The sequence below is a fragment of the Sceloporus occidentalis genome, unplaced genomic scaffold (assembly GCF_023333645.1).
Source record: "Sceloporus occidentalis isolate IW3139 unplaced genomic scaffold, rSceOcc1.0.p SCAF_10, whole genome shotgun sequence".
In the NCBI taxonomy this organism is placed as follows: domain Eukaryota; kingdom Metazoa; phylum Chordata; class Lepidosauria; order Squamata; family Phrynosomatidae; genus Sceloporus; species Sceloporus occidentalis.
In genome coordinates this window covers 34601443-34624793 of record NW_028316990.1, presented here as the reverse complement: position 1 = coordinate 34624793, position 23351 = coordinate 34601443, and the positions used below count along the sequence as shown (strand labels likewise).

At 39.9% G+C, this 23351-nt stretch overlaps 1 protein-coding gene across 1 annotated transcript; it reads left to right on the top strand.

Moving 5' to 3' along the window:
• The first annotated feature begins 66 nt into the window (after positions 1-66).
• Positions 67-22647, top strand: ARPC1A (actin related protein 2/3 complex subunit 1A). The gene is made up of 10 exons (XM_089540404.1): positions 67-205; positions 1708-1812; positions 2235-2339; positions 5982-6204; positions 6960-7067; positions 17616-17828; positions 18537-18612; positions 19438-19631; positions 20461-20551; positions 22238-22647. Exons 2-10 carry the CDS (start codon positions 1749-1751, stop codon positions 22274-22276), a joined length of 1113 nt encoding a protein of 370 aa, XP_089396530.1. The 5' UTR covers positions 67-205; positions 1708-1748; the 3' UTR covers positions 22277-22647.
• Positions 22648-23351: the final 704 nt, after the last annotated feature.

Below are 23351 nucleotides of genomic sequence, written 5' to 3'. Positions count from 1 at the left end.
GCGCATGCGCGTTGGGCGTCGCCGAGGACTCCGCGCATGCGCGTTGGGCGTCGCCGAGGACTCCGCGCAGGCGCAGTGCCGGTGCCCCACAGAGCCGGGCCCTCCTTGGCGGCCGCGCCTTTTCCCCTCTCATTCCGTGAGAGAAACCCCGGCGTCGCGTTGACTGACCAGAGTCCGCGAGCCCCGCTTCCCTCAGCCCCAGAAGGTGAGTGGAAAGAAGGGAAGGGGCTTCGTAGGGCTACACCGCATCCACACTGCGGAAATAATCCGGTTTGGCACCGCTTTAACTGCCCTGGCTCATTGCTAGGGAATTCTGGGAGACTAAATGTCTCACAGGACTACAGTTCCCAGGGTTCCTTAGAAGTGTGATCCAGGGCAGTTAATATCTTTTGGACCCCTAGTTATAGTTGAGAAGCAGGCCTCATAAAGAGGATGGTTTGACAGCGCTTTATCTCCCACGGCTCAGTGCTGTGGAATCCTGGGATTTGTAGTTCCTAAGTGTCTCCCAAAATGACAAATTCCCAGCATTCCATAGCACTGAGCCGCGGCGGTTAAAGCGGTGCGATGGACGCAAACCGTCCTTGTTCTTAAATGTGTATATAAACAAGTTCTTTGGGTTGAATTTCTTAGGTTAATGATGGAAGGGCTTTGATTCTGAATGACGTGGAATAAAGCGGTGAAAGTAGAAAGCGACTGGCCTTGGGAACTGCTATGGCAATGAACAACTGTCAGTAGAGAGTCAGCGTTGAAAGTCTCCAAATGCAAGCAGCCCTCGTTGCTCCAAGAAGAGGGTTGGAAGTAATCCGCTCGCCCCTCCGCATCCGCTGGGACCCCATGGATGTGGGGGAACCGCAGATAACACAAACACTATGGATTTTACCTGAGAGGACACCTCTCTAGGGATCTCTAGGTCCTCCAGCGCAACTCCATGCCACCATCATCCAGACATTGGCCGTAGAATTGCGCTGGAGGAGCTACAAATGCCTAGTGGAGTGTCCTCTCTAGGGATCTCTAGGTCCTTCGGTGCGACCATAGAGTTGCAGTGCAGGACCTAGATATTCCTAGAGAGAACATATACATAGAATCATAGAGCCATAGCGCTTAAGATCCAGGAATAATCAGATCCACAAAAGTCAAAGCCGCAAAGGTGGAGGAATGAGTGTAATGGCCAAGCTACATACTATATATATGTGTGTGTGTGTGTGTGTGTGTGTTTAAAAGTAATTTGGCTTAAACCAGCCAATCCTGCTCTCTGGGAACAAGGAAAAAGGTTTATCACCTTACTTCACCTATACTGCCCTGTTCAAAACACAAACACACACACACACACACTTTGATTAGCAAAGCAAAATTCCCTCCTCCGCCGGTCTGTGTGTATCTATTAAGTTCTATCTGTCTTGAACAATTAGTTTAAACGATCCTCCAAAACATTTCCAAAGATATAGCCATGTCAGTCTGTGGAATCACTTCGCAGAGAGACCTTGTGGCATCTATGAGGCTAACTGCATCTGAAGAAGTAGACTGAAGTCTGCAAAAGCTCATGCTGCCAATTTCTTTCTTTCAGTGAGTCCCAAAGGTGCCACAAGATCCCTCTACCTCCAAAACATTTGTTGTTGAATTTGTCCTGACGTTATCAGACGGAATTAATATTAGAGAGAACAAAGTTGGCAACCTCTAATCTAAAGCATTGCTCCTTGTGAATTTCAGCTTCGTCCTGCTTGGGATTTTAAGGCCATTCCTCGCTCAGGATGTCCCTGCACCAGTTCTTACTAGAGCCAATAACCTGCCATGCTTGGAACAGAGACCGAACCCGTGAGTGTCGCCTTCATTGCTGCCTGTTGTTACCTGACCTGGTTGTTTCTCTTTACATGTGCATAGAGTTGGACTGCTCCACTTTTTTGTGGTGTAGGAACCTATCCCTAAGTTAAAGTCATTGGAATTATGCTACCTGCAACTCCATTACAATGTGAAGTTTAACCCGTACAAGTGATCTTTCTTCCTTGCTATGTGTTTGCTGCCTATGTTTAAGTCATTGGCTCGGTTGATTTTATATTGGTACTTATAGTTTATGTGTTCCGTTGTTGTGCCACTGTATTAGATACTAATCATTTTTTATACTCATTACACTGAGATTTCTTTTAGTTGGGAATACTGAATGAAGTATGTTGGTATATATTGGAGACTTCACTTTTTTCAGAGCATTCTTTATATTAATCACTTTGTCTTCTTGGCAGAGATTGCCATTAGCCCTAATAACCATGAAGTCCATATCTATAAGAAGAGTAGTAACCAGTGGGTGAAAGCTCATGAGCTGAAAGAACACAATGGTCACATCACAGGTAAGAAGAGCATCTGTCGTAGCAGATTCTACCTTGTCCATAATAACAGATGACATGTTTTGGTCATACCTGCAAAGACACTTTAAGTCTTGCAGTTTTAGCCTTCTAAATGTAAAGTGTAGCATCACTTTATTTTGAATAAAATAGTAAAGTTGTTATATAATTATTTGGACTCTTCCTATCCAGGAATATCTGTTAAAATCATGCCTCAGTTCCAATAGTGGTAGTATTTTGATTGCATGTAATGGCCCATATTCAATATAAATGATTGTTATAGTTGTGTTTGTATGAACTAGGCTTGAATTCCTTGTGTAGCCCACTTAAATTGGGAAACAGTGGCCCAAACAGACAGGCCAAAATACCACTTTGGAGGTATGCTGTTTAAATGACACACAAATCTTAAGAGGCCAGAAGCTGCACCAAAGCTGCGTTCCAGTCCATAGGACTGGAGTGAGACTTTGGCAGCGGCTTCCGGCCTCTTAGGACGCATCCATCATTTAAACAACACACTTCCAAAGTGACCTGGAGCAGCTTTATTTTGGCCTGTCTGTTCAGGCCCAGTATGTCTTTACTTATAACTATGTAAGATGCCATAGCACAACACAGATATATGTGCTTATCCAAAATATGCAAAGCTAGTGTGGTAGAACGTATGCTTGTAGTAAAATACCAGTTTTCTTTGAGTTTCATCAGGCCTTATTGCTACCTGCTTCCTTGGAAACATGGTCCTGCTTTTCAAGGTTCTTTGAACTAACCTGAGGTAGGAGAAGAGGTTCCCTTGGAACCTCTGATGCTATTTCAAGTGCAGTAAACATTCTTGCTGAGCAGGATGTTACAGTAATGGCAAGTGGATGCAAGGATTCCTCATCTACGTTTTGTGTCCTCTGATTGGAAACAAGGGGAGAGCAAGTGATCATACCTGGAAGATTTAACGGAGTAGTATAACCAGAACTATGGTAAACGGTGATGTGTGTTGAGCCGTTCCTGCCTCCTACATAAAGCCAATCTCCAAAGTATTGTAGTAAACCCAGGAAATTGAAATGAAGCAGAGAAGGAGCAGATACAATGTGTTATGCTGTGTCTGCTAAGTGCTTACATTTCATGAAGTTATTAAATAGTAACTATTAATGTATGCTGGGCATTTTATTACAGTGTTGTTGTTCCACTACTTTATATTGTAAATGTGGTCTGACTTCCCTATTGTAACAAAACCCATCCTATGTAGCACAAAAGGAGAATTCTGCATAAAAGTAGAGACTGATACAAATGTATCATCAGTGAGAAAAATTTGCATGGCAGAAATGCATTAAGAGGAACTAGTTGAAGTTTACACATTGAGAAAAAAATACATTGTATTAAAAAGCCTAGGAAGATGACCTACAATACCTCCATTTAAATTGCCATTTTGAGTTAAGAAGTTGCATCTTACAGAAACAGATGGGATTTGTATCTAGGACACCTGTGCGCTGTCTATATTTAACTTCTATTTCGGGGCCTCCTTTCTAATCAAGCATTATATATATATATATATATATATATATATTAGAAAGCTTTGGCTGTAAAGCACAGTAGGAAGGAGGGAAAAATCCCACATATGTGGACTTAGCAAAATCCTTGTCATCTTGCTTGTCACAAAAGCTTAAGTGAACATAATCTGTGGGATGCCAATTAAAATCTAAGAAAAGAAACAGTGCATCGCTTGGATGGCGTGCTGCTCTATTTTGGGGCGAATCCTTGATTTTTGGCTATGATCCCTTGTTCAAGTCATGGGGATGAGAGTGCTTGTAATTAAAATAAGCCAATTTTAATTAAGTTTAATTAATAAGTATATTGCATTTTAAGTCTTTTAAAGGAAAAGCTTGAGCTGCTTTCCAAAGGTGTAATATGCTTTAAATAAAGGAAATAAAGGAAGGTAGAATATGCTCTTGGAGTATTCCCTGCTTAGGAAAAACCTATAAAATTCATCGGGTTGCCATAAGTTGACTGACAACTTAGAGACACATGTGCACTTATGTATGAAACTATATGAAAAGAGACACCATTAAAAGTTATGTTGGCTAGTTCTATATCGTCTATGTAGATAACACATGTATGAGTGCTTAGCATTTTGAGTATACAAGGGACAGATTTTTTCTGAGGTTACTTCCTATCTGTAGTGTGTTAAGAACGAAGATGGTCTCTACATTTGCTGTATGTCAAGTGAAGTGAATACAGTGGACCCTTGTTATACGCTGGGGTTTAGTTCCAAGATCCACCGTGTATAACAAAATCCATGGATGCTCAAGTCCCATTAAACATAATGACATAGCAAAATGGTGTCCCTTATAAAAAGTGGAAAATCAAGGTTTGATATTTGAAATTTATACTTTTTTGGAACATTTTCAAACCATGTATGCTTGAATCCGTGTATAATAAATCCGTGTCTAAGGAGGGCTGACTGTACACTTACCATTTTTGGGGGAGGCAAAATGGAGGTGCTGTGCAGGAAATGGACTGGCATCTTGAAACACCAATATCTTCTTGGAGCTTTCTTGCTGGGGCTTTTTATGTATCATCAGAAAGATGTGGGTTTTTTAAAAGGGTTTTTCCTAATGTCTTCTGTATATTTCATGGTGAAGGTGTCTCTAAATTCTTTTGGTTTAGCTATCTCTTTAGCTAAGGGTGAAGATACAGTAGTTTGAAAGAGGCCTTATTTTCCACAGTCTGCTTACTCATTCTCTTTTTACTCCCATGTTGCCTTTTGTCAAATAGCTCTTGCCGGTTTTGAAACAACAATACAAAAACCTGTGAAACCTGTTTTCTAAAATATCCATAGAAGGACTGTACTGTACACAGCAAGAGTTGCAATCGCTCTTTCAGGTCACCTTTAGCTCACTGAGAGAACTGTCTCCACATTAAGAGAAATTTTGAGATAACATCTTTTTCCGAAAGATTACATGAACATAAAGAACAGAGGAATGCTTGAGATGATTATTATGGGCCTGCTTTTCATCACTTCATGTCAGGGCTGTTTATACCATCCAAGAAGTTGCAGACTCTGTAGTCATAGCATTTTCCCGTCTTCAACAACTTGTCATTGCCATATATTTTAAGCCTACCCTCCAATCTCTGATGTCATGTGTTCCCTCATTACGAAAAAGGCCAAGGGTGTCCTTCTAAAACAGGAGTAGGCAGAATGTGCCCCTGGTGCAGTCCTCCTACACCTGTTTTGTAGCCCCCAACCCTTCCAGACTGGTTGAAGTCACGGGGCCATGACAAGTATCTTGTTTTGGGAGATACAGGCCCCATACAGACTGGCCAGAATAAAGCTACTTCGGATCACTTTGGAGATATGCTGTTTAAATGATGCATGCGTCCTAAGAGTCCGGAAGCCACACCAAAGCCATGGTCCAGTCTCTGGCCTAAAAGTGCCAGATGCAGCCACCGTGCTGAAATTACCCATAAATTTTAGTCCTGAGCAATGTCTGGATAAGAACAATCTGGGTGGGAACCCTGCAGCATGGCACAAAGAGTTCATCATGGAAAAAAGGCAGGGCATAAATATAATGAAGCTAGTAGTAGATACAGGTTTTGGAGTGTCTTCTGTGATGAACAGGGATTATTTTATTTCCTTTACAAAAAACAGTATTGTCTTAATTGCAGGAATTGACTGGGCCCCAAAGAGTGACCGTATTGTTACGTGCGGCGCTGACCGTAACGCTTATGTCTGGAGTCAGAAGGATGGGGTGTGGAAGCCAACCCTGGTCATCCTGAGGATCAACCGAGCAGCCACCTTTGTGAAATGGTCCCCACTGGAGAACAAATTTGCTGTTGGGAGTGGAGCCCGACTCATATCTGTATGCTACTTTGAGTCTGAAAATGACTGGTGAGAAGACTGATGTCACTTGCTTCTATTAGAATATTCCTCAAACTATTTTTGTTATGCAAAGACCAATTTGAAATATAGGTTGATGATTATCTGTGAGCTCTGGGCTATTCAGGGTTTGGTATTTAAGCCTTCTTTTCTTCTCTAAATTATTTCAAGGAAATCTGTCAAGTCTGTCTCCTCATGACCACTGGCCCCATACAGACAGGCCAAAATAAAGCTGCTTCGGGTCACTTTGGAAGTATGCTGTTTAAATGATGCATGCGTCCTAAGAGTCAGGAAGCTGCGCCAAAGCCACGATCCAGTCCTAAGGACTAGAGCACAGCTTTGGCGCAGCTTCCAGACTCTTAATGCACATGCATCATTGAAACAGCATACCTCCAAAGTGACCCGAAGCAGCTTTATTTTGGTCTGTCTGTATGGGGCCACTGTGTGTTTTATCATAGTCAGAATCCAGAAAATCACAGAATAGCTCCATCTGTCTAAAAGAATCCTTCAGTCTTTCTATGTGTGCTTGAGAAGTTCTGTTGCTTTCTATATCACAGATTTTCAGATTATGCTACCTGCCTAGTATTACTTTTGAAACTAAGATGTAAAACAAATATTTTGTGAATGTAGCTAGTTCATTTGTTCTCCTGAGATGTACTATAAGGCAAAAACGGAAGACTTGTGTGACTCTTGTAGTGCAGTGCCAACCCCATAATTTAATGGCAGCAGAAGAAGATCTCTTACAGAATTTTTCTGGTCTCCTCTAGGTGGGTAAGCAAGCACATTAAGAAACCAATTCGCTCCACTGTCCTTAGTCTAGATTGGCACCCCAATAATGTTTTGCTGGCAGCTGGATCCTGTGATTTCAAATGCAGGTAAGAGAAATCAAAGCTCCAACCTTTTTGTCAGCAAGGCTGAGCTTCAGAAGGTTGCTCCAAATTTGGAGATGTTTGGAACACTGGTACTCAAATATGTAGCAAAGCTGTGGCACTGCAGAATTTCCTTTGGCAAGTATGGCTCTAATAATGTGCAGAATAAACCTGTGTTGCTTAGAGTGGCTTGTGTCTTGAGAAGTTAATAAAGAGATGACTCCCTCTTCTGATGATGTTCTTCACCTTCCTTCCTTCCTTCCTTCCTTCCTTCCTTCCTTCCTTCCAATGCCCATTTGATATCAACAGTCTCAGTTGGGTATAGTGTTAATTGTAATTCTAAATACATCTGGAAGGTTTCATGTTTTGGAAGATGGCCTGAATTTAATATTTTGTCCTACTTGAGGAAGGCATTTGTCTCCTTGTGTTACTCTGCAAAATGCTATTTAATCTGCAGAGCCTCATGGTGCTCTGCAGATTAATTGGGCCAGTTTGGCTTATTGGGGCAAACCATACTCAGTAATTGGAGAGTGGACACTCAGCCTGCCTTTTGTACAACCATTTAATCCTGTTACCTTTTGTTTCTGAAAATGCAAATAAGCAATGTTTGTCTCAAAGGCGAAACTCTTTACAGAACTGTTAGGTTTGGCTGCTCTTCCAGCCACCCATTGAGACAGACTGGCATATTGCTGGCTTTATGACCCGAAATTCTCATTGGTGATTTCATACGTAAAATTAACTTTCTTTAAATTGAGTGCTGCTTTTGGATTTTGTAATCGTTGCAAATTTCTCTCGTGTTCCATTACAATTTTCCTCTGAAGTATGAGGTTTCATTTAGTATTCCAGACAAATTCCAGCTTGTTTAAATCCCCACTAGATCCTGTCATCTTTAATTGGATATGGGACATGGCTTGTCCTGAAGCTTATTGCAGGTTGTCTTGGTATATCATTATTGTCAGTTATCTGGGCTTTTTTCAGTATCGGTGGCTTCCTTCCCCACTTAGCTTCTCTTGATGAAGTTCTGATGTGGCTTCCCTCATTCCCTTGCCTATAACCTTGAGACTTTTAGATTGAATATCTTTTCTTATATAATTAGCTCCTAGCCAGACAACCCAAGTTGCTGGATGTCTTTGCTGTGGTCTCCGGGAGCTTACATGCTTTTCTGCAGCTCACAAGCTGGAGTTCATTTTGTGTGGAGCGTAACTTGTCAGAGAAGCCCCCGGCTGCTGCAACAACAGCAGCATTTCTTCTGCCTCTGCTGTTTTAATTGGTCCTGGCTGAGCTTGAAGCACTTTACTCATAGGAGGTAGTGATGCAGAGAAGGGCTGGAATCTCTTTGCTATTGTGGAACCAGCCAGATCATCTCCAAATCCTTGAGTCATGCAGCCAGTACAGATATAGTTGTTAAGGGTCTAGGAAAACAGGCTGGGTTCATTGATAGAGTGTAGAAAAGGTACATTTTTTTGGACTGCAACTATCAAATTCCATAGCCAGCGCCCATGCTGGCCAGAGGTTCATAGGACTCTGTGCCCCAAAATAAACCTTAGTAGTCCAAGTAATGAGTTTAGCCTTTGAGCCCTGTTCCCCTCTGAAATTTCTACCTATATGGAGGAAATACAGAAACATTACAGACACCTGCCTTGTCTTATAATCTAAGCATCAGCAATATTATGAGGCCTTGATAGAGACATTTGGGCCTTCTGTTGCCTCATCCTTACTTAGAGATTGCAGGCCTGGGACTTTGTGTACACAGGCATGTGTTATACCACTGAGCTGTTTCCTCTATCTACAAAATGAAAGTAAAGCAACAGCTTCATGAAGGCAGCAGCAACAAGAGGAAAATGATGAGTTCGTAAACCAGTGCTTTTTCTGTTGTCCAAGTACCCTCTGAAATAAGCATCTAAACCTAGCTAATGATGGGAACCAGGTGGGACTGTGTCTTGGGTTGAATCATATCTTGTGGTGCCCACTCTGACAATTCTGCTCCAAAATCAGTCTCCTAATGGGAATCAGTCTCTGCCAAGGTTAGCCATGCTAACTGGGGATGACGAGAATCCAAAAGAACTGCAGGGCACCAAGCTGGGGGCGGGAGGCTGTTATAAATAAAGATGGAGCCTTTTTTGATAGATGCTTCTGCTGGGTCTGCAGCCGGGCTTTCCAAAAGCATCCTTTCCACAAAGCAGGAGACTGCTTTTTTCCCAAGGAGAAGCTGAAACTCTTGACGTAATTAGAGGTACAACCTGGGATTTTCAAGAGGCAGCTCTTGACAGTTCCTTGTGGCTTTCTTCAGCATATCTTTTATCCTATCACTCCCAGCATGTATTAGGAATGTTTGATGCTGCATTAGAATCACTGCCGTTGAGAGAGACTCAAGCTGATCTCCAGCTCCTTTTGAGTTTGGAGCCCCTAAGCTGAGAAGAGAAAGTTAGGTAGGAAGAAAAAAAAACCTACCCTTATTTTAAAAAAAGCAACAATATTAAATCAAAGGGGTCTTCTTTTATAGTCATGGTTACCTGCAGTTTCTCTTCTAGTTCAGAATAAGTTATTCCTGTCTTGTATAAAAGCATTTTCTGCCTTTAACTACCATGCCCTATTTCCATATCTTAATAGAATTTGTCTGCTTAGGCTTTTACAAATGGTCCTCTTTTTAGTTTAGCCCAATGCCACTGTTCAGTCCTTCAGCAAGCTTTTCTCATTTTAAATGAATAGCTTCATTTTTGTTGATATGCAGAGTTTGGGGTCCTTCAGTTATCTGAAGACATCTGACTTTTTGAATAGTTCTGAACCCCAAGCTGATTGAAAAGGTATTCAAGCCTTGGTGTTATGTAAATCAGAAGGGAGGAAAATACCATAGCTATGTAAGAGGAGGATTACAGATCTGAATATGTAGATAAGAAGCAAACAGTCAAATAAAAATGTTATTAATACTATTGAAATATTTTGCCACCTCTTTTGACTAGCAGCATGCTCCATCTTAGTGGCATTTGCTCCACTTCTCCTATCTAAAGTTAAACAATCGTGCTGACCCTGTTCACTTTTGACTGTGAGTAAAAATAAGCAGTCCTTTTTCACGCAACCATTTAATATACCATGCAGATGGGATAACAGCTGTCCTTCACTGGCTTGCTTTTTCTGGCTGGCATATTAACCAGCTGGTCTATTTGAACATTTGTGAGATCAGGACAGCCTTCCATGGGAGCAGTCACGTACAATACAAATGCTGGTTTTTTCAGACTGTGTGCCAGAACATGTTGGCAGCTTATCCAGTGTTTCTGAGAGAAGATCAGGGTGGGCAAGGCTTCTTGAAATTCTCTTTCCCCTGCACTATAATGTATGGCTGCAGGGATATGAGTGTCTTCAGGATCTCTCTCTCTCTCAGTTTATTTGAGGCAATGCTGAGGGCCTGACTGGTTCTCTGGATGAACACTCTGGAATATACCCTCTCAATAGGGCTCTGAATTTCCATGACTGATCTACAGGAATACCTTGGTGGACAAATTTTTTTTTTTTTTTAATTAATCTTTATTGAAGTATTCATAAAAATTACATATATGACAAAAAGCAAAAAAAGGAAAAAAAACATTACATAATACATCATATAAAAAAAAAAATATCACAGACAGAATCAAAACAAGACACAGAACGTTACATAATATACACCACTACATACAAACAATACATGACTTCCAACGAAGGGACTGGGACATTTTTCTCTCTTTGCCCCGCTTTCAACATTAATACATGTGATAAATAATTTTAATTTTCTATCCTATCTTGCGTAGTTCTAACGATCCAGTTACCCCGTCCATTATATGTCAGACTTTTAGTTACTTATGTATTTGTTATGTTATTAATATTTATATCCATAGCTTATGAGTAAATAAAAAGAAGAAAGACCAAATGGTTCTAACTTCTATCATTTCACAGGTAGAATAAACAATTACTACCAAATAAAGTTATGGATTATATTTGCAGTTTTCAAAAATTCAACTAAAGGTTGCCAACTTTTTTTCTTCTTGTCCCAATCTTGATTCAAAATGTAACAAGTCAATTTGTCCAGTTCCATATAATCAATTGTCTTAAGAATCCATTCATTCCATGTCGCATGCACATCCCCTTTCCAATGAGATGCAAAAACAACTCTTGCAGCCGCTAACATATAGAAAATCAATTTCCCATGTTTCAACTCCAAATCATCATCTGTAATCATATTCAATAAAACAAATTTTGGTTCCAGCTTAACATTTCTTTTAATTATTTGTTGCAATTTTATATGAATTTGTACCCAAAAGTTTCTTGCATGCTCACAATACCACCACATGTGCATGAAAGATCCTACCCCTTTACCGCATTTCCAACATAAAGGACTATGGTTTTTATAAATTTTAGATAGTTTCAGCGGGGTAATATGCCACCTATTTTGCATCTTAAAATAGTTTTCTTTAATCGCAATACATCCTGTATAGTTTAGTCTGCGGCACCAAGTTTTTTCCCATTGTGACAAAGGCAATGTTTCATTTAAATCCTGTGCCCATCGAACCATAGATGGCTTTATAGTTTCTTCATGCAATTCTATTTTTAACAGAAAACTATAAAGCTTTGCAATTTTTTTTACATTTTTCCCAAAAATAATTTTGTCGAATTCTCCTTCGACTAGCTCTATACCACATGTTTTATGGTCTAATTGAAATCTCTCCTTAAGCTGTCGGTAAAGGAACCAGTTCAAAGTACATCCCTCCTTTTCCAGAGTGTTATGATCCTTCATCACTAGCTTATTTGAATTTTTATCCAACATTATTAAATCTTTATACGTTATCCAACGTCCTCTATTTATTTCCTCATTACGATGGAAAGCTTCGTTTATCGAGGTCCATATTGGAAGCTTGGGGTATATAATAGGTTTAAATTTAGCCCAAACCTTATAGAGCGCCTTTCGTAAAAAATGGTTCAAAAATAAATTATTAGCTTTTACTTTATCGTAGAATAAAAAGGCGTGTATTCCAAACACTGTGCCTGATAATTCCAGCTCTAGCATCAGTCTATTATCTAACTTAAACCATTCCGACATCCATTCAAGGCAACATGCATAGAAATAAGTTTTTAGATTTGGTAACCCCATTCCTCCCCGACTTATATCATCTTGCATGGTTTTGAATCGCACTCTAGGTTTCTTCCCATTCCATATAAATTTGTTAATATCTCGATTCCATGCTGTAAAAGCCTTTTCATTAATTAAAATTGGAATGGTTTGGAAAAGAAACATAATCTTAGGGAGAATGCACATCTTAACAGTAGCTATCCTTCCCATCCATGAAAGTCCTATTTTATCCCATCGACCTAAGTCTTTTTTTATATCTTGCCACACTTTGTTGTAGTTGTTTTTAAACAAGTCTGAGTTTTTTGTGGTAATCCAGATACCCAGATATTTTATCTTATCTACAGCGTTATAGCCAGACAGTCTCTGCAATTCCAATTTTTCCAAGTTATTTATATTCATTAATAACATTGCGGTTTTATCCTTATTTACATTCAATCCAGACACATTTCCAAATTGTCTTAGCAACTTATTAATTTTCCCTATATCTTCTATAGGTCTGGTTAATGACAATAACACATCATCTGCGTATCCTTTGACTTTTGACTCTGATCCCTTAATTTTAACACCTTTAATATCATCATTATCTCGAATATCGTCCAGTAAGGGTTCCAAGAGTAAAATAAATAATAAAGGGGAGAGGGGACATCCTTGTCTAGTTCCTTTACATACATTTATTTCGGTCGTCCTTTCTCCATTAATAATCAAATTTGCAGTTTGTTTTTGGTATATTTTATATAACCATTTTTCAAAGTTTTCTCCTAGACCAATTTTTTTACATATTCCTAATAAAAACTGTCAATTGACCTTGTCGAAGGCCTTTTCAAAGTCTACAAATATTAATGCGAGTGGCCTATCACAACTTTTCTCGTGATGTTCAATTAGATCAATTATATATCTTACATTATTTTTCATCCTCCTTTCTGGCAAGAAGCCTGACTGATCTGAATTGATATATTCTTTCAACACCAATTTTAATCTATGCGCAAGAATGGCTGTAAAGATTTTATAATCAGCGTTGAGTAACGCTATAGGTCGAAAATTTTTAGGTTCTAAAAGTTCATCTTCTATCTTTGGAATTAACGCTGTGTTAGATTCTAGCCATGATCGAGGGATTTCTCCTTTTAAGATGTTGTTCATTACTAATTGAAGAGGTTTGCTTACATTATCTAAAAATATTTTATAATATTCAGACGGAAACCCATCTGGGCCCGCCGTTTTCCCAGGCTTGCTCGCCAAAATTGCAGTTTGTATCTCTTGAACCGTGATTTCTTTGTTAAGTATATTATGTTGATCTTGAGATATTTTTCGGATATTTTTGCCCTCTAGATAGTTTTTAATTGCAGTTTCCGAAATTGAATCTTTCCTAAACAGATTTTCATAATATTTAAAAAAAGCCCTTTCTATCTCTTTTTGTTTGGTCCAGATCGTATCGTTATATTTAATTTTCAATATTTGTTTCTTCTTCTGTTCCTGTCTTAATTTATAAGCCAGGAATTTCCCTGGCTTGTTTGCTGAAAAAAAATATTTTTGTCTAGCGAATATGATTTTCCTACCCACTTGTTCTGTCAATATCAAAGATATCTGTTTACGTATTATTTTTAGTTCCCCTAAAATTTTGGCGTTGCCACAATCACTTAACAGTTTCTTTTCTGTTTTTTGTAACTGATCATTCAAGTCACCTAATTCCTTATCTCTCTGTTTTTTCCTTTCCGCACCCTTTTTAATAAAAAAACCCCTTAAGACCGCTTTGGAAGCCTCCCAAACATAGTCAATTGTAGTTTCTCCGTTTAAATTTTCCCTAAAATAGTTATCCAATTCGACCTTTGCCTCCTTAACTATCTTCTCATCTTGCAGTAACAGCTGATTCAATCTCCAATTATACTTATGCATTCCCCATTTTAATTGTAAATGAATTGATTTATGATCGGATGTGAAATTTGAGGACATATCTATCTCAGAGACCTTAGAGCAAAGTTTCGTAGAGATTAAAAACATATCTAATCTAGCTCCTGAGTTGTGGACTTGTGAATAAAAGGTAAAATCTTTGACTTCTGGATTTTTAAGTCTCCATATATCAATTAAACCACAGTGTTCTACCATTTCAAAAAAACTCTTAGGGAGTTTTCCCTGTTTAGGTTTAATTGGCCGATTAGATATCCTATCTAGTCTTGGTTCCCACACAGCATTCCAATCCCCCATTATAATAGCCTCATCAAAAAAGATGTTTTTAATTTTACTTAGTAGTTTCTGGTAGAAGCCTTCTTTGTTGTCTATAGGGGAATATACTCCCAAAATCAGAACTTTCTGATCTTGTATTGTAGCTATAACTCCTACATAATGTCCCTTGCTATCATTCAAAACCTCAACAACGTCCCACATATTATTTATATAGAGCACAACTCCTTTTTTACGCTTATCATGGGCAGATACATAGTGACTACCCAGTCTATAGTTTCTTAAATAATGTATTTCTCCCTTCTTAACATGCGTCTCCTGTAAACATACCACATCATATTTTCTTTTTAACAAAAAATGAAAAATCTTCTTACGTTTAATAACCCTGTTTATACCTTGTACATTCCAACTGATTAAATTTAATTTCTTACTCATGAGTGGTTGCAGTATCTTCAGTGAGACTCCGTGCCGGGCTTATGGATCTGTCATCCTCTACATCTGATGCTGACCGGAGCTGGTTCTCCGCTGTGTCTCTGTTTTGACTCTCCACCTCATCCGTCTGACTCAAGACCAATTGATTTGATGTCTCCTCTAGCAGCTTTTCTTTACCAACACCTTCTATAGAGATCAAAGAAGTCAGGGCCCTTTCCTTTAAGTGACTTTCGTTTTTCTCTGTCGGTCGTCTTTCATTGTTTATGTCCTTTCTTCTCGGAAATCGCAAGTTATAGTCTCCAATCTCCCTCCTCTCTGGCTCTAAGTTAGAGATTTCCCCAGCGGTTTGATGTGAATTTTTCTTTTGATTTGGATTTTTAAAAAGCGTATACATTAATCTTCTGGCTTCGTCTATGTTTTTCACTTCATAGCGTTTCTTTTTGTACCAGAAAATCAAACCTTCCGGTAGTATCCACCTATATGGAATGTTTATTTTCCTGAGGTACATTGTCATAAATTGATAATCTTTCCGAAGTCTCAAAATTTTTGCCGGGATATCTTTGTAGATCTGAAGAGGCTGGTTGTCTATTTCAAAGGGTAATTCATTATGTTTTCTCAACAGCTGATCCCTGGAAAATTTTCTAAGAAAAATGATCACCACATCTCTAGGAATTTTTTTCTGTTTAGCAATAACAGAATTTAATCTAAACACACGATCAATTCCAAGAGCATATATCTGTGGATCCTGTTGCAAATAAACCGCTAGATTAGGAATAAACTGTTCCATCAAATCTTCTCCTTCTGTTTCTTTCAAGCCCCGAATTTTAACAGATTTCTCCCTTGCTTTACATTCCCATTTCAGTGTTTCTGCTGATTGCAATCTTTGGGAGTTGCTCATATCTTCTATCTTTTTATCTTGAGATTTACAAGCTTCTTCCACAGCGTCCAGTTTTTTCTTTATGTTAGTCAGCTCTCCCATTGTTCTATCTACTGATTTGGAGATTTCTCTGAGATCTGCCCGGATCTCTGTCCGAATTTCAGTCTTAAAAGCCCCCATTTCTAACGAAAGATTTGTCATTTTTTCGCTCAAGTCCAAAGTGATTCTTCTTATCTCTTCCAACATAGCGGGATTATTATCCCCCGAGGATTGCGGTTGGGGTTGTTCCAAAGATGGTCTTCTCACTTGCTGGATTGCCAAAGATTTTCCTATTTGATTTTTCTTTCTTATATCCATGTATATTATAAACTCTTTTTGCTTCTCTTTAAAATTTTCTTTTTTCTCTCTTTTTTTCTTTTTTTTCTTTTAAAGTATTGTAAATTTTACAAAGCACTATGCCAGCATATCTATTTTAGAAGTAGTTTCCAAAGAGAGGAGAGAAAGTAGTTTCTCCAGGCTATTTGAAGCTTTCCAGGTACTTAGTTTATCTATTGTCCAAAGTAGTTTGACTACTTGGCTTCTTAGATCCTTTGTTTCTTAACTTCTCACCGCTTTTCAGTCAATGTTGATTACTTCTACCTTGAGTCTCTATTCTTAATTGATTTAGCACAGCTGCGGCCGCTTCAATCCTCAGCCATTTATATTACTAATTCAAATCCATTACAGACTTGAGTCTTTAGAAAAGGGAAAAACAAAACAAATTTTCTTTCCTTATATACATAGATTGTTCTTTAAGTCAAAACAAAAACAAAATAGCTTCTTCAAAATCCAGCTTCTAAACTCTTTAGTCAAACTTTAGTTCCCTCTCTTTTCATGTTCTCACAGGAAAAAAAAGATCAATAACAACGCTTTCCCTATTCGTGATTATCTCCGTGTTCATTTCACTGCAAGAAGGGGCTAAGCTGTATTAATAGTCCACAGCCCAGATTCCTTCATATCGCCTTAAATCAAAACTTCAAAGTTACAAACAATGTCACATAAATTTAAAAAGTTGCAGGCGTTTCTTCGTGCATAAGGCACAGCAAAGACGCGGTCGCGGGCAGCTCAACGCCCCTCACTCACGGGAAGGGAGCCTTGGTGTTTTAAGACTCACAGTCCGTTCGGAGGTAAGGGGGTCTCGGTTGAGCCCCGTCCGACTATCCCTTGTCCCGGGTTAGTTTAGCCACTTGTTTGGCCCCGACACCACGTCTTGCAGACCGCTACTCTGGGAGCGACCTCAGAGCACGTCTTCTCGATTCGCCATAGCAAATTTGGTGGACAAATTTATGTGGCAGGTCTTCCCTAAAGGCTGCAAATCTATATATGAGTTTCTATATAAATAAAATTGGTCTTATTTCTGAGCAGATTTAAACACTGAGAAAAAGCAAGTGGCGAAGTGAAGCTGTACCACTTCAGAGCATAGGTTTGGGGAAACTCATTTTTGCTTTTCCACATTGAAACGTTGCAGGATTGTATGTATGTAGCACATAGCTGAGATGAATGTAGGTGAAAGCAGTAGTGATAACACCAAGTTCCCTACAAGCTCTTAGCCCATCTTTTTTCCTTCCCTCCTGTAATTTTCTCTTCATAAGCTACACCTCCAGGACCTTTAGTTTCCCTGTCTTAACTTTACATCCGCCTTTCTGGGTCCTTGTTTTTACATTAAAAATGTGTGCCTTCCATTTTAATTAGCCATACTTTTATTTGTATCTCTCTTGTTATCCAAGATAAAATCAATGGAACATGACCATATGTTAGATTTTGTAAACTGTATTCTCAAATTTTGAAACATTTCTGTAAAGCTTGTTTTCTAACTTGGATATGCAAGATTTATGCATTGTGAATGTTTGTGGAAAGGGGGAAATGGCTGCTGTTCTACCAGAGACAGATTTGGGGTTTCCTCTTCATTCTCCCACTTGCTTCTTACTTTCAGAGTGTTTTCCGCCTACATTAAGGAAGTGGACGAGAAACCGGCCAGCACACCCTGGGGCTCAAAAATGCCATTTGGGCAGCTAATGGCTGAATTTGGTGGTGCAGGAAGTGGAGGCTGGGTCCACAGCGTCAGTTTTTCTGCCAGTGGCAACCGCCTTGCCTGGGTCAGCCATGACAGTACTGTGTCAGTTGCAGATGCCTCCAAAAACATGATGTAAGTAATGTAGCATAAATGCAAGGTAAATATTCTTGAAGGTAGTCACAGTCAGGATGGCCTGAAGGTAGGATCCCTCAGCACTGCACTGACCTGGGTGTGCCCTGCTTATTTGACAATCTACAGACTCATAGAGCCCTTAATTTGTTACATCAAAGCCTTCAGGCATAGTTATGCTTGCTGCATCTGAGTGAAGGCTGCCATGGTTATGATGTCCTGATGGAGGGCTCCTCTCTGAAGTAGTGATGGGTCTCTCTGCTATAATTCTGCTTCTCATGTTATTCCCTGTTAGCCTCACTCCTGTTAGAAAGTATTACTGTAAAATTAAGAGCTGTTTAGGGAAATCTGCCAGCTGTTGGCTGATGTTGGAACTACAGGCTTCAAGTGTGCAGATACGTTTACATCAATTAAATTGATCAGTGCATTTTAAAAGGGAAATAACTTCATTTGCACAACCCTTGGCCCTCTGAACATGTGTACCAGTTATTAGAAGTCTGTGTTTCATGATCCTGGAGCTGTACTTATGATAGACACACATCCTCTTTTATGATTATTAATGTAGATGAAAGCTTCCAGATCATCTGACCTAATGAGCCAAGGCATTTCTGAAAATAGTCATGCTAATTTTTGTCCCAGCAAAGTCTTTGCAATGCGCTGCTAAGTAAAAATTTAGTGTGGTGCATCACTAATATCTTTTTTGGGGCTTAGGGTTTCACAGCTGAAGACGGAGTTCCTCCCTCTGCTGAGTGTGTCGTTTGTCTCAGAGAACAGCGTGGTTGCTGCTGTAAGTGTCTTCTCTTCTTAGACTTGTAGTAGATTAAGAAGCAGCAGGCACCGCAGAGAGTTAGCATCAGGCTGTCAGCTCCAGTAGTGCAGTCCAAAGGCCTTAGTCTCCTAATTAGACCATGATTATTGTACTCATAATATTTCCAAATCAAGAATCACTTCAGATATTCCACTACACAGTGTATGGGAAAGTATGGAACTCGTGTAAATGTGTTAAATTAAAACAATCCACACATACAATTTATCATTTAAAATTTACAATTTAAAAATCAGCTGGATAGACCTGCTGGAAGAGACTGGTGTTTTAAATCTGGATGGCATATTTAGCTGTCAAATCTCTTCTAGCAGGTCTTTCTACAGTCTAGGAACCAAGATGTTCTCTATAGCATGTCTTGTTGGATGTAAGTCAAGTTTTCCTCCACCTGAGCTCCAGTCACCATCCCATCTCAGCTCTTGGAGGTCTTTTATCTAACAAGGGGCCTGATTAGTAGTGGGTCAGAGAGGACATTTGTTGACCCATCTTTCATCCAAAGCTCAAGTTCTGGTTTTCTCCACCACCTTTTACCTCAGGCAGCCTGAGTGAACGAACTTGACTAACTTTCAAGGCTGAGTGAAGATTTGAACTATGCTTTATCCTGTTCTAGTCTTAGTGATCCAGAGGAAGCTTTTTTAGAACATGGAAGTGCTTTCCATGTGAGGAAATAGTCATTGATTAGCTTCAGGACTCAACTTTTAAAGGAGAAAGTGATGGAGTTAAAGGCTGAAGCAGACAAGAAGTCAATTTGAAGCATTAACTTGAAACATTCTGCTGTTTTCCCCACAGGGCCATGATTGCTGCCCAATGCTTTTCAACTGTGATGACCGTGGTGCCCTCACCTTCATTTCTAAGCTAGACATTCCCAAGCAGAGCATACAGCGCAATATATCGGCCATGGAACGTTTCCGTAACATGGACAAAAGAGCCACTACAGAGGATCGCAACACTACTCTGGATACCTTGCACCAGAACAGCATCACGTAGGTACCACAGGGGTCTTGCCATATAAAAGGAGAGACATACCTTGCTGGCTCAGTTAAGAAACCCATCCAGTCCAGCATTCTTTTTCCTAGTGCAGCCAATCCTGGTGTTTTTGAGCATTTTGAAAGTTTGTCCTTCTTCACCAGGTCTTCAGAGATGATGTATTGTCTCTTCACTTGGAAGTTCCATTTATGGATCAATGAAAAAAATCCCATTTGCTCTCCTCTGTGTCTGCAGTGTGCTGTAGCACATAATACAGAGTGAGAGATGTTATTAGAGCTTTAGAAACCATCAGTAGCAAAGGTTGTCCTAACCTAGTGAATATGTTTTTTCTGGGAATCTCTCTTAATATAATCTAACTTGCCCTTTCCCAACCTAGCATTCTCCAGATGTGTGAGACTGCAACTTCCATCACTCCCAGCCAGTTTGGCAATTGGGAATTATGAGAATTGTTGTTCCACGTTCCTGGGGTTCAACAGATTAGGAAAGGGCAATCCTGTTTATTTTGTTTTTTAGATTTTTAAAAACTATTATATTTACTGTTTAACTTATTTTGTCAACTCTTCGTGTTATTTAGCTGGAAAAGTGTGCTATAATACCTTGAAATGAATACTGTAACCCCACATTTAATGTGTATAGAGATTACTTTGCAGTTGAAGGAGGAAAATGACCAGAATGCATAGATTTTGAACAGGTTGCATATTTAATATCGTAGTACAGAAAATGACTAGCTTGCATGCATAGTGCAGTATGGTTAAGATTATTCTGTTTTAGAGAGAGAGATTTTGTTGTGTGGCTAAATATGTATCCTATCATATTGCTTTCTAGCCAAGTGTCTATTTATGAGGTGGACAAACGAGATTGTCGCAAGTTCTGCACCACTGGCATTGATGGAGCAATGACCATCTGGGACTTCAAGGTATGCTTTCCTGGCTCTGCCCCTACCAAGCAAGCCTCACACATTGCTTTGCTAATCTCAAAAGGACCACCCTTCAGGGGCTTAAGGATAGTGTCACCAAACTTCAGAGGTTTCCTTTCCAAGCTGTGTATGTGGCAGGTGCTGATTATTATTGTTTACGAGATCATTTTTGTTCGTTTTAGGAATCCTAGTAAAGCCCCCTGGTTGTCCTCCAGTCAATCTCTACTTGGATTTATATAGCTATCTAGGTGGGAACCAGGGTTCAGATCCAAACATAATATTAATTTAAAGTTCTCAGGAGGAAAGTTGCTGGTTTTCTCCTCCCTCTGCAGTTGTCTGGACTCCCTGGAGCCCTTTTAACAACACATAAGAATGGAATGTGTGGGCTATTGTGGATAGAGAAAGTTGCCCCAAGCGGCATGGCATTTCTTCATGGCTACCTTATGATTAAGGATGAGTAGCCATAGCCAGAATAGTTTCTAGCATTCTGAACAACATGGCCACTAACCATGCTGCCTATTTGCTTATGGGAATTTTAGTCTCCTCCCAGCCACACACACACAAAAGTCCAGGCTCTGACATAGTTTAGCAGTGGAGGACTTTCTATAAAGGCAGAAGGTCCGAGGATCAGTTCCTAGCATTTTCTAGTTAGAAGATTCTGAAGAGGTGGGAAATAGTAGGACAAGTGGTAGAAAGCTTCAGCTTCCTACATTCTGTTGTAGCTTGTGCTGATTCCCTCATTAAAATTAGGGAACCTAACCTGCAGGTGTTTTTGGCCTCCAACTGCCATCAGCCACTGTGGTAATGGAAGGTGCAATACCATGGCACTGGAAGGGCCACATGTGTCTTGCCTCTATTCTACACAGCAATATGGGGCAGGACAGATTCTGAGAAGAATAAAGCACCAAAATTGTAAAGCCTGTAAAAGTAAGAATATATAAAACATCAGACCTCAGTGTTGCGTTTTGCCTCAGCGAATCATTTTCATGTTTGCATTAAAACACTGAATTGGGAAGGAAGCTTCTGCCTGTTTTCGTCTCCATCAGCCACCTTGTTACTTTCACATTCCCTTTTTCCATCTTGCAGCTCAGTGTGGACTGACCAGCAGATGTCTCTCTTAATCTCTTAGGTATCCTTAGATCCTAGCTGTCAGGCAGGAGTGTCTCACAAAGCTGAGAGCTAACTGGGAATGTTTTCTGTTACGATTTTGCATAGCCGTAAATTTTAACACCCTGGGCATATTGAACTGTGGCACTAGCCCTGGATGAGATGGCAGCTATTGGTCACTTAGTCAGGCCTGTGCAAAGAATTCAGCACTTCTCTGTGAGGAAATGCTGAATTCTATAACCTCTATAACTCTGTTATTTGTGTAAGTTTCAGCCAAAACTGGAAATGCAAAAAGCTAGGCAAATCATTGTATCCATATTGCCAGCCACAGGGAATCTTATTCAGGCTCTCCCCTGTGCATAGCTTCTGAAATTTCTGCAGGCAGTGACCTCATGCTTTCAAGCTTACTGCATTTTGTTGTTCATAAGGAATAGAAATTTGGTTGCTCTCTTAACAAAAGCTTAGGTTCCCATTGCATTTTGTGGTTAGTATAATATTCTGCTCATTCCTAGAGATGAAGCTTTTACTCAGTTGTGATGGTTTAATATTTCTGTGTGTTTTCGCCCACTCTCCCCATAGACACTGGAGTCCTCCATCCAAGGCCTGCGGATCATGTGAAGCTGGCCCTCTGTTCTCTAGCAAGACAACTCACGCTGGCACCTGCACAGACTTGAAAAAGGATGGTGAAGATGGTCACTTTTTGAAGCACTGAGAAAACAACAACTGTGGCGGATTCCCTCCCCCCCCCCCCCCCATTCATCATCCCCCATTTGGTGAAATATGTTGGTTTGCAAATCAGCTGTGATTGTAGTATATATTTGGGTTTTTTATTATTATTATTATTATTATTATTGGTTGTTTCATTCCATTCCTTTACCAAAGCTGCTCCTTAAAATAGTTTATTGCAGGAAGTATGAATCACTAACTTAAAAGGGGACTTTTAATGTAAAACTTGTCTGCTAGAAAATAAAAGAGAGAGAAAAACTGTTCTTAGTAGACTCCTTCGGTGTAATCTGTGGGAGAAGAGAGCAGAGATTAGAATGCTCCTTTTTGAACAGCTATATGTGATATTAACACAACATTGTCCCTACCCCTTCCTTTCTTCTGTTGACCACCATCAGCCTTGTGAACTTCTTGCCCTCCTAGTTGGGAATGCCTTGCATTGCATGTTTGTGTGTCTGGTTTGGGGAGAAGTCTTGGACCAGATGGAGAAGCTGCAGAGTGGGATGGGGAAGGGACAGTCTACAGGCAAGGCATGGAGGTAATAGCCCACTTTCCAGAAGCTATTATCTGAGGCATGCTGCTCCTGAATATGAAGGTTTCATTTAGTGCTTGCAGCTAATAAGTCTGTCTTCATAAATTTCCCTAATCCTTTTTAAAATCTATCCAAGCCTAGTGACTATCACCAAGTCTGGTGGCAGTGGCTGTTCCCCACATTATATGTCTGATGATGAACTGCTGCTACTTGAAAAACAAAAACACAACGGTATCTCATCCTGTGTAGGTTGTATATCGCTAGCCCTTGAATCCATCTGTCTCTTCTACACAGTTTCCTCTGGAGGGAAAAGTGCCTGGAATTTTGTCACGAACAGCCAGGAACCTAAAGCTGCTTCCATATATCCACCCCCTCCAATGTTGGGTTTGAACTGTAAGCTTTTGGGGAGATCAGTCTTGGCTGAGAAACAAGAGATAC

Bases quoted from the DNA above. Each gene is read 5' to 3' on its own strand.
- ARPC1A (XM_089540404.1), top strand. From the start codon at position 1,749: ATGTCCCTGCACCAGTTCTTACTAGAGCCAATAACCTGCCATGCTTGG. The intron at 17,829-18,536 runs GTAAGTAATGTA...TTTGGGGCTTAG, and splicing joins GATGCCTCCAAAAACATGAT to GGTTTCACAGCTGAAGACGG. The intron at 19,632-20,460 runs GTAGGTACCACA...ATTGCTTTCTAG, and splicing joins TTGCACCAGAACAGCATCAC to CCAAGTGTCTATTTATGAGG.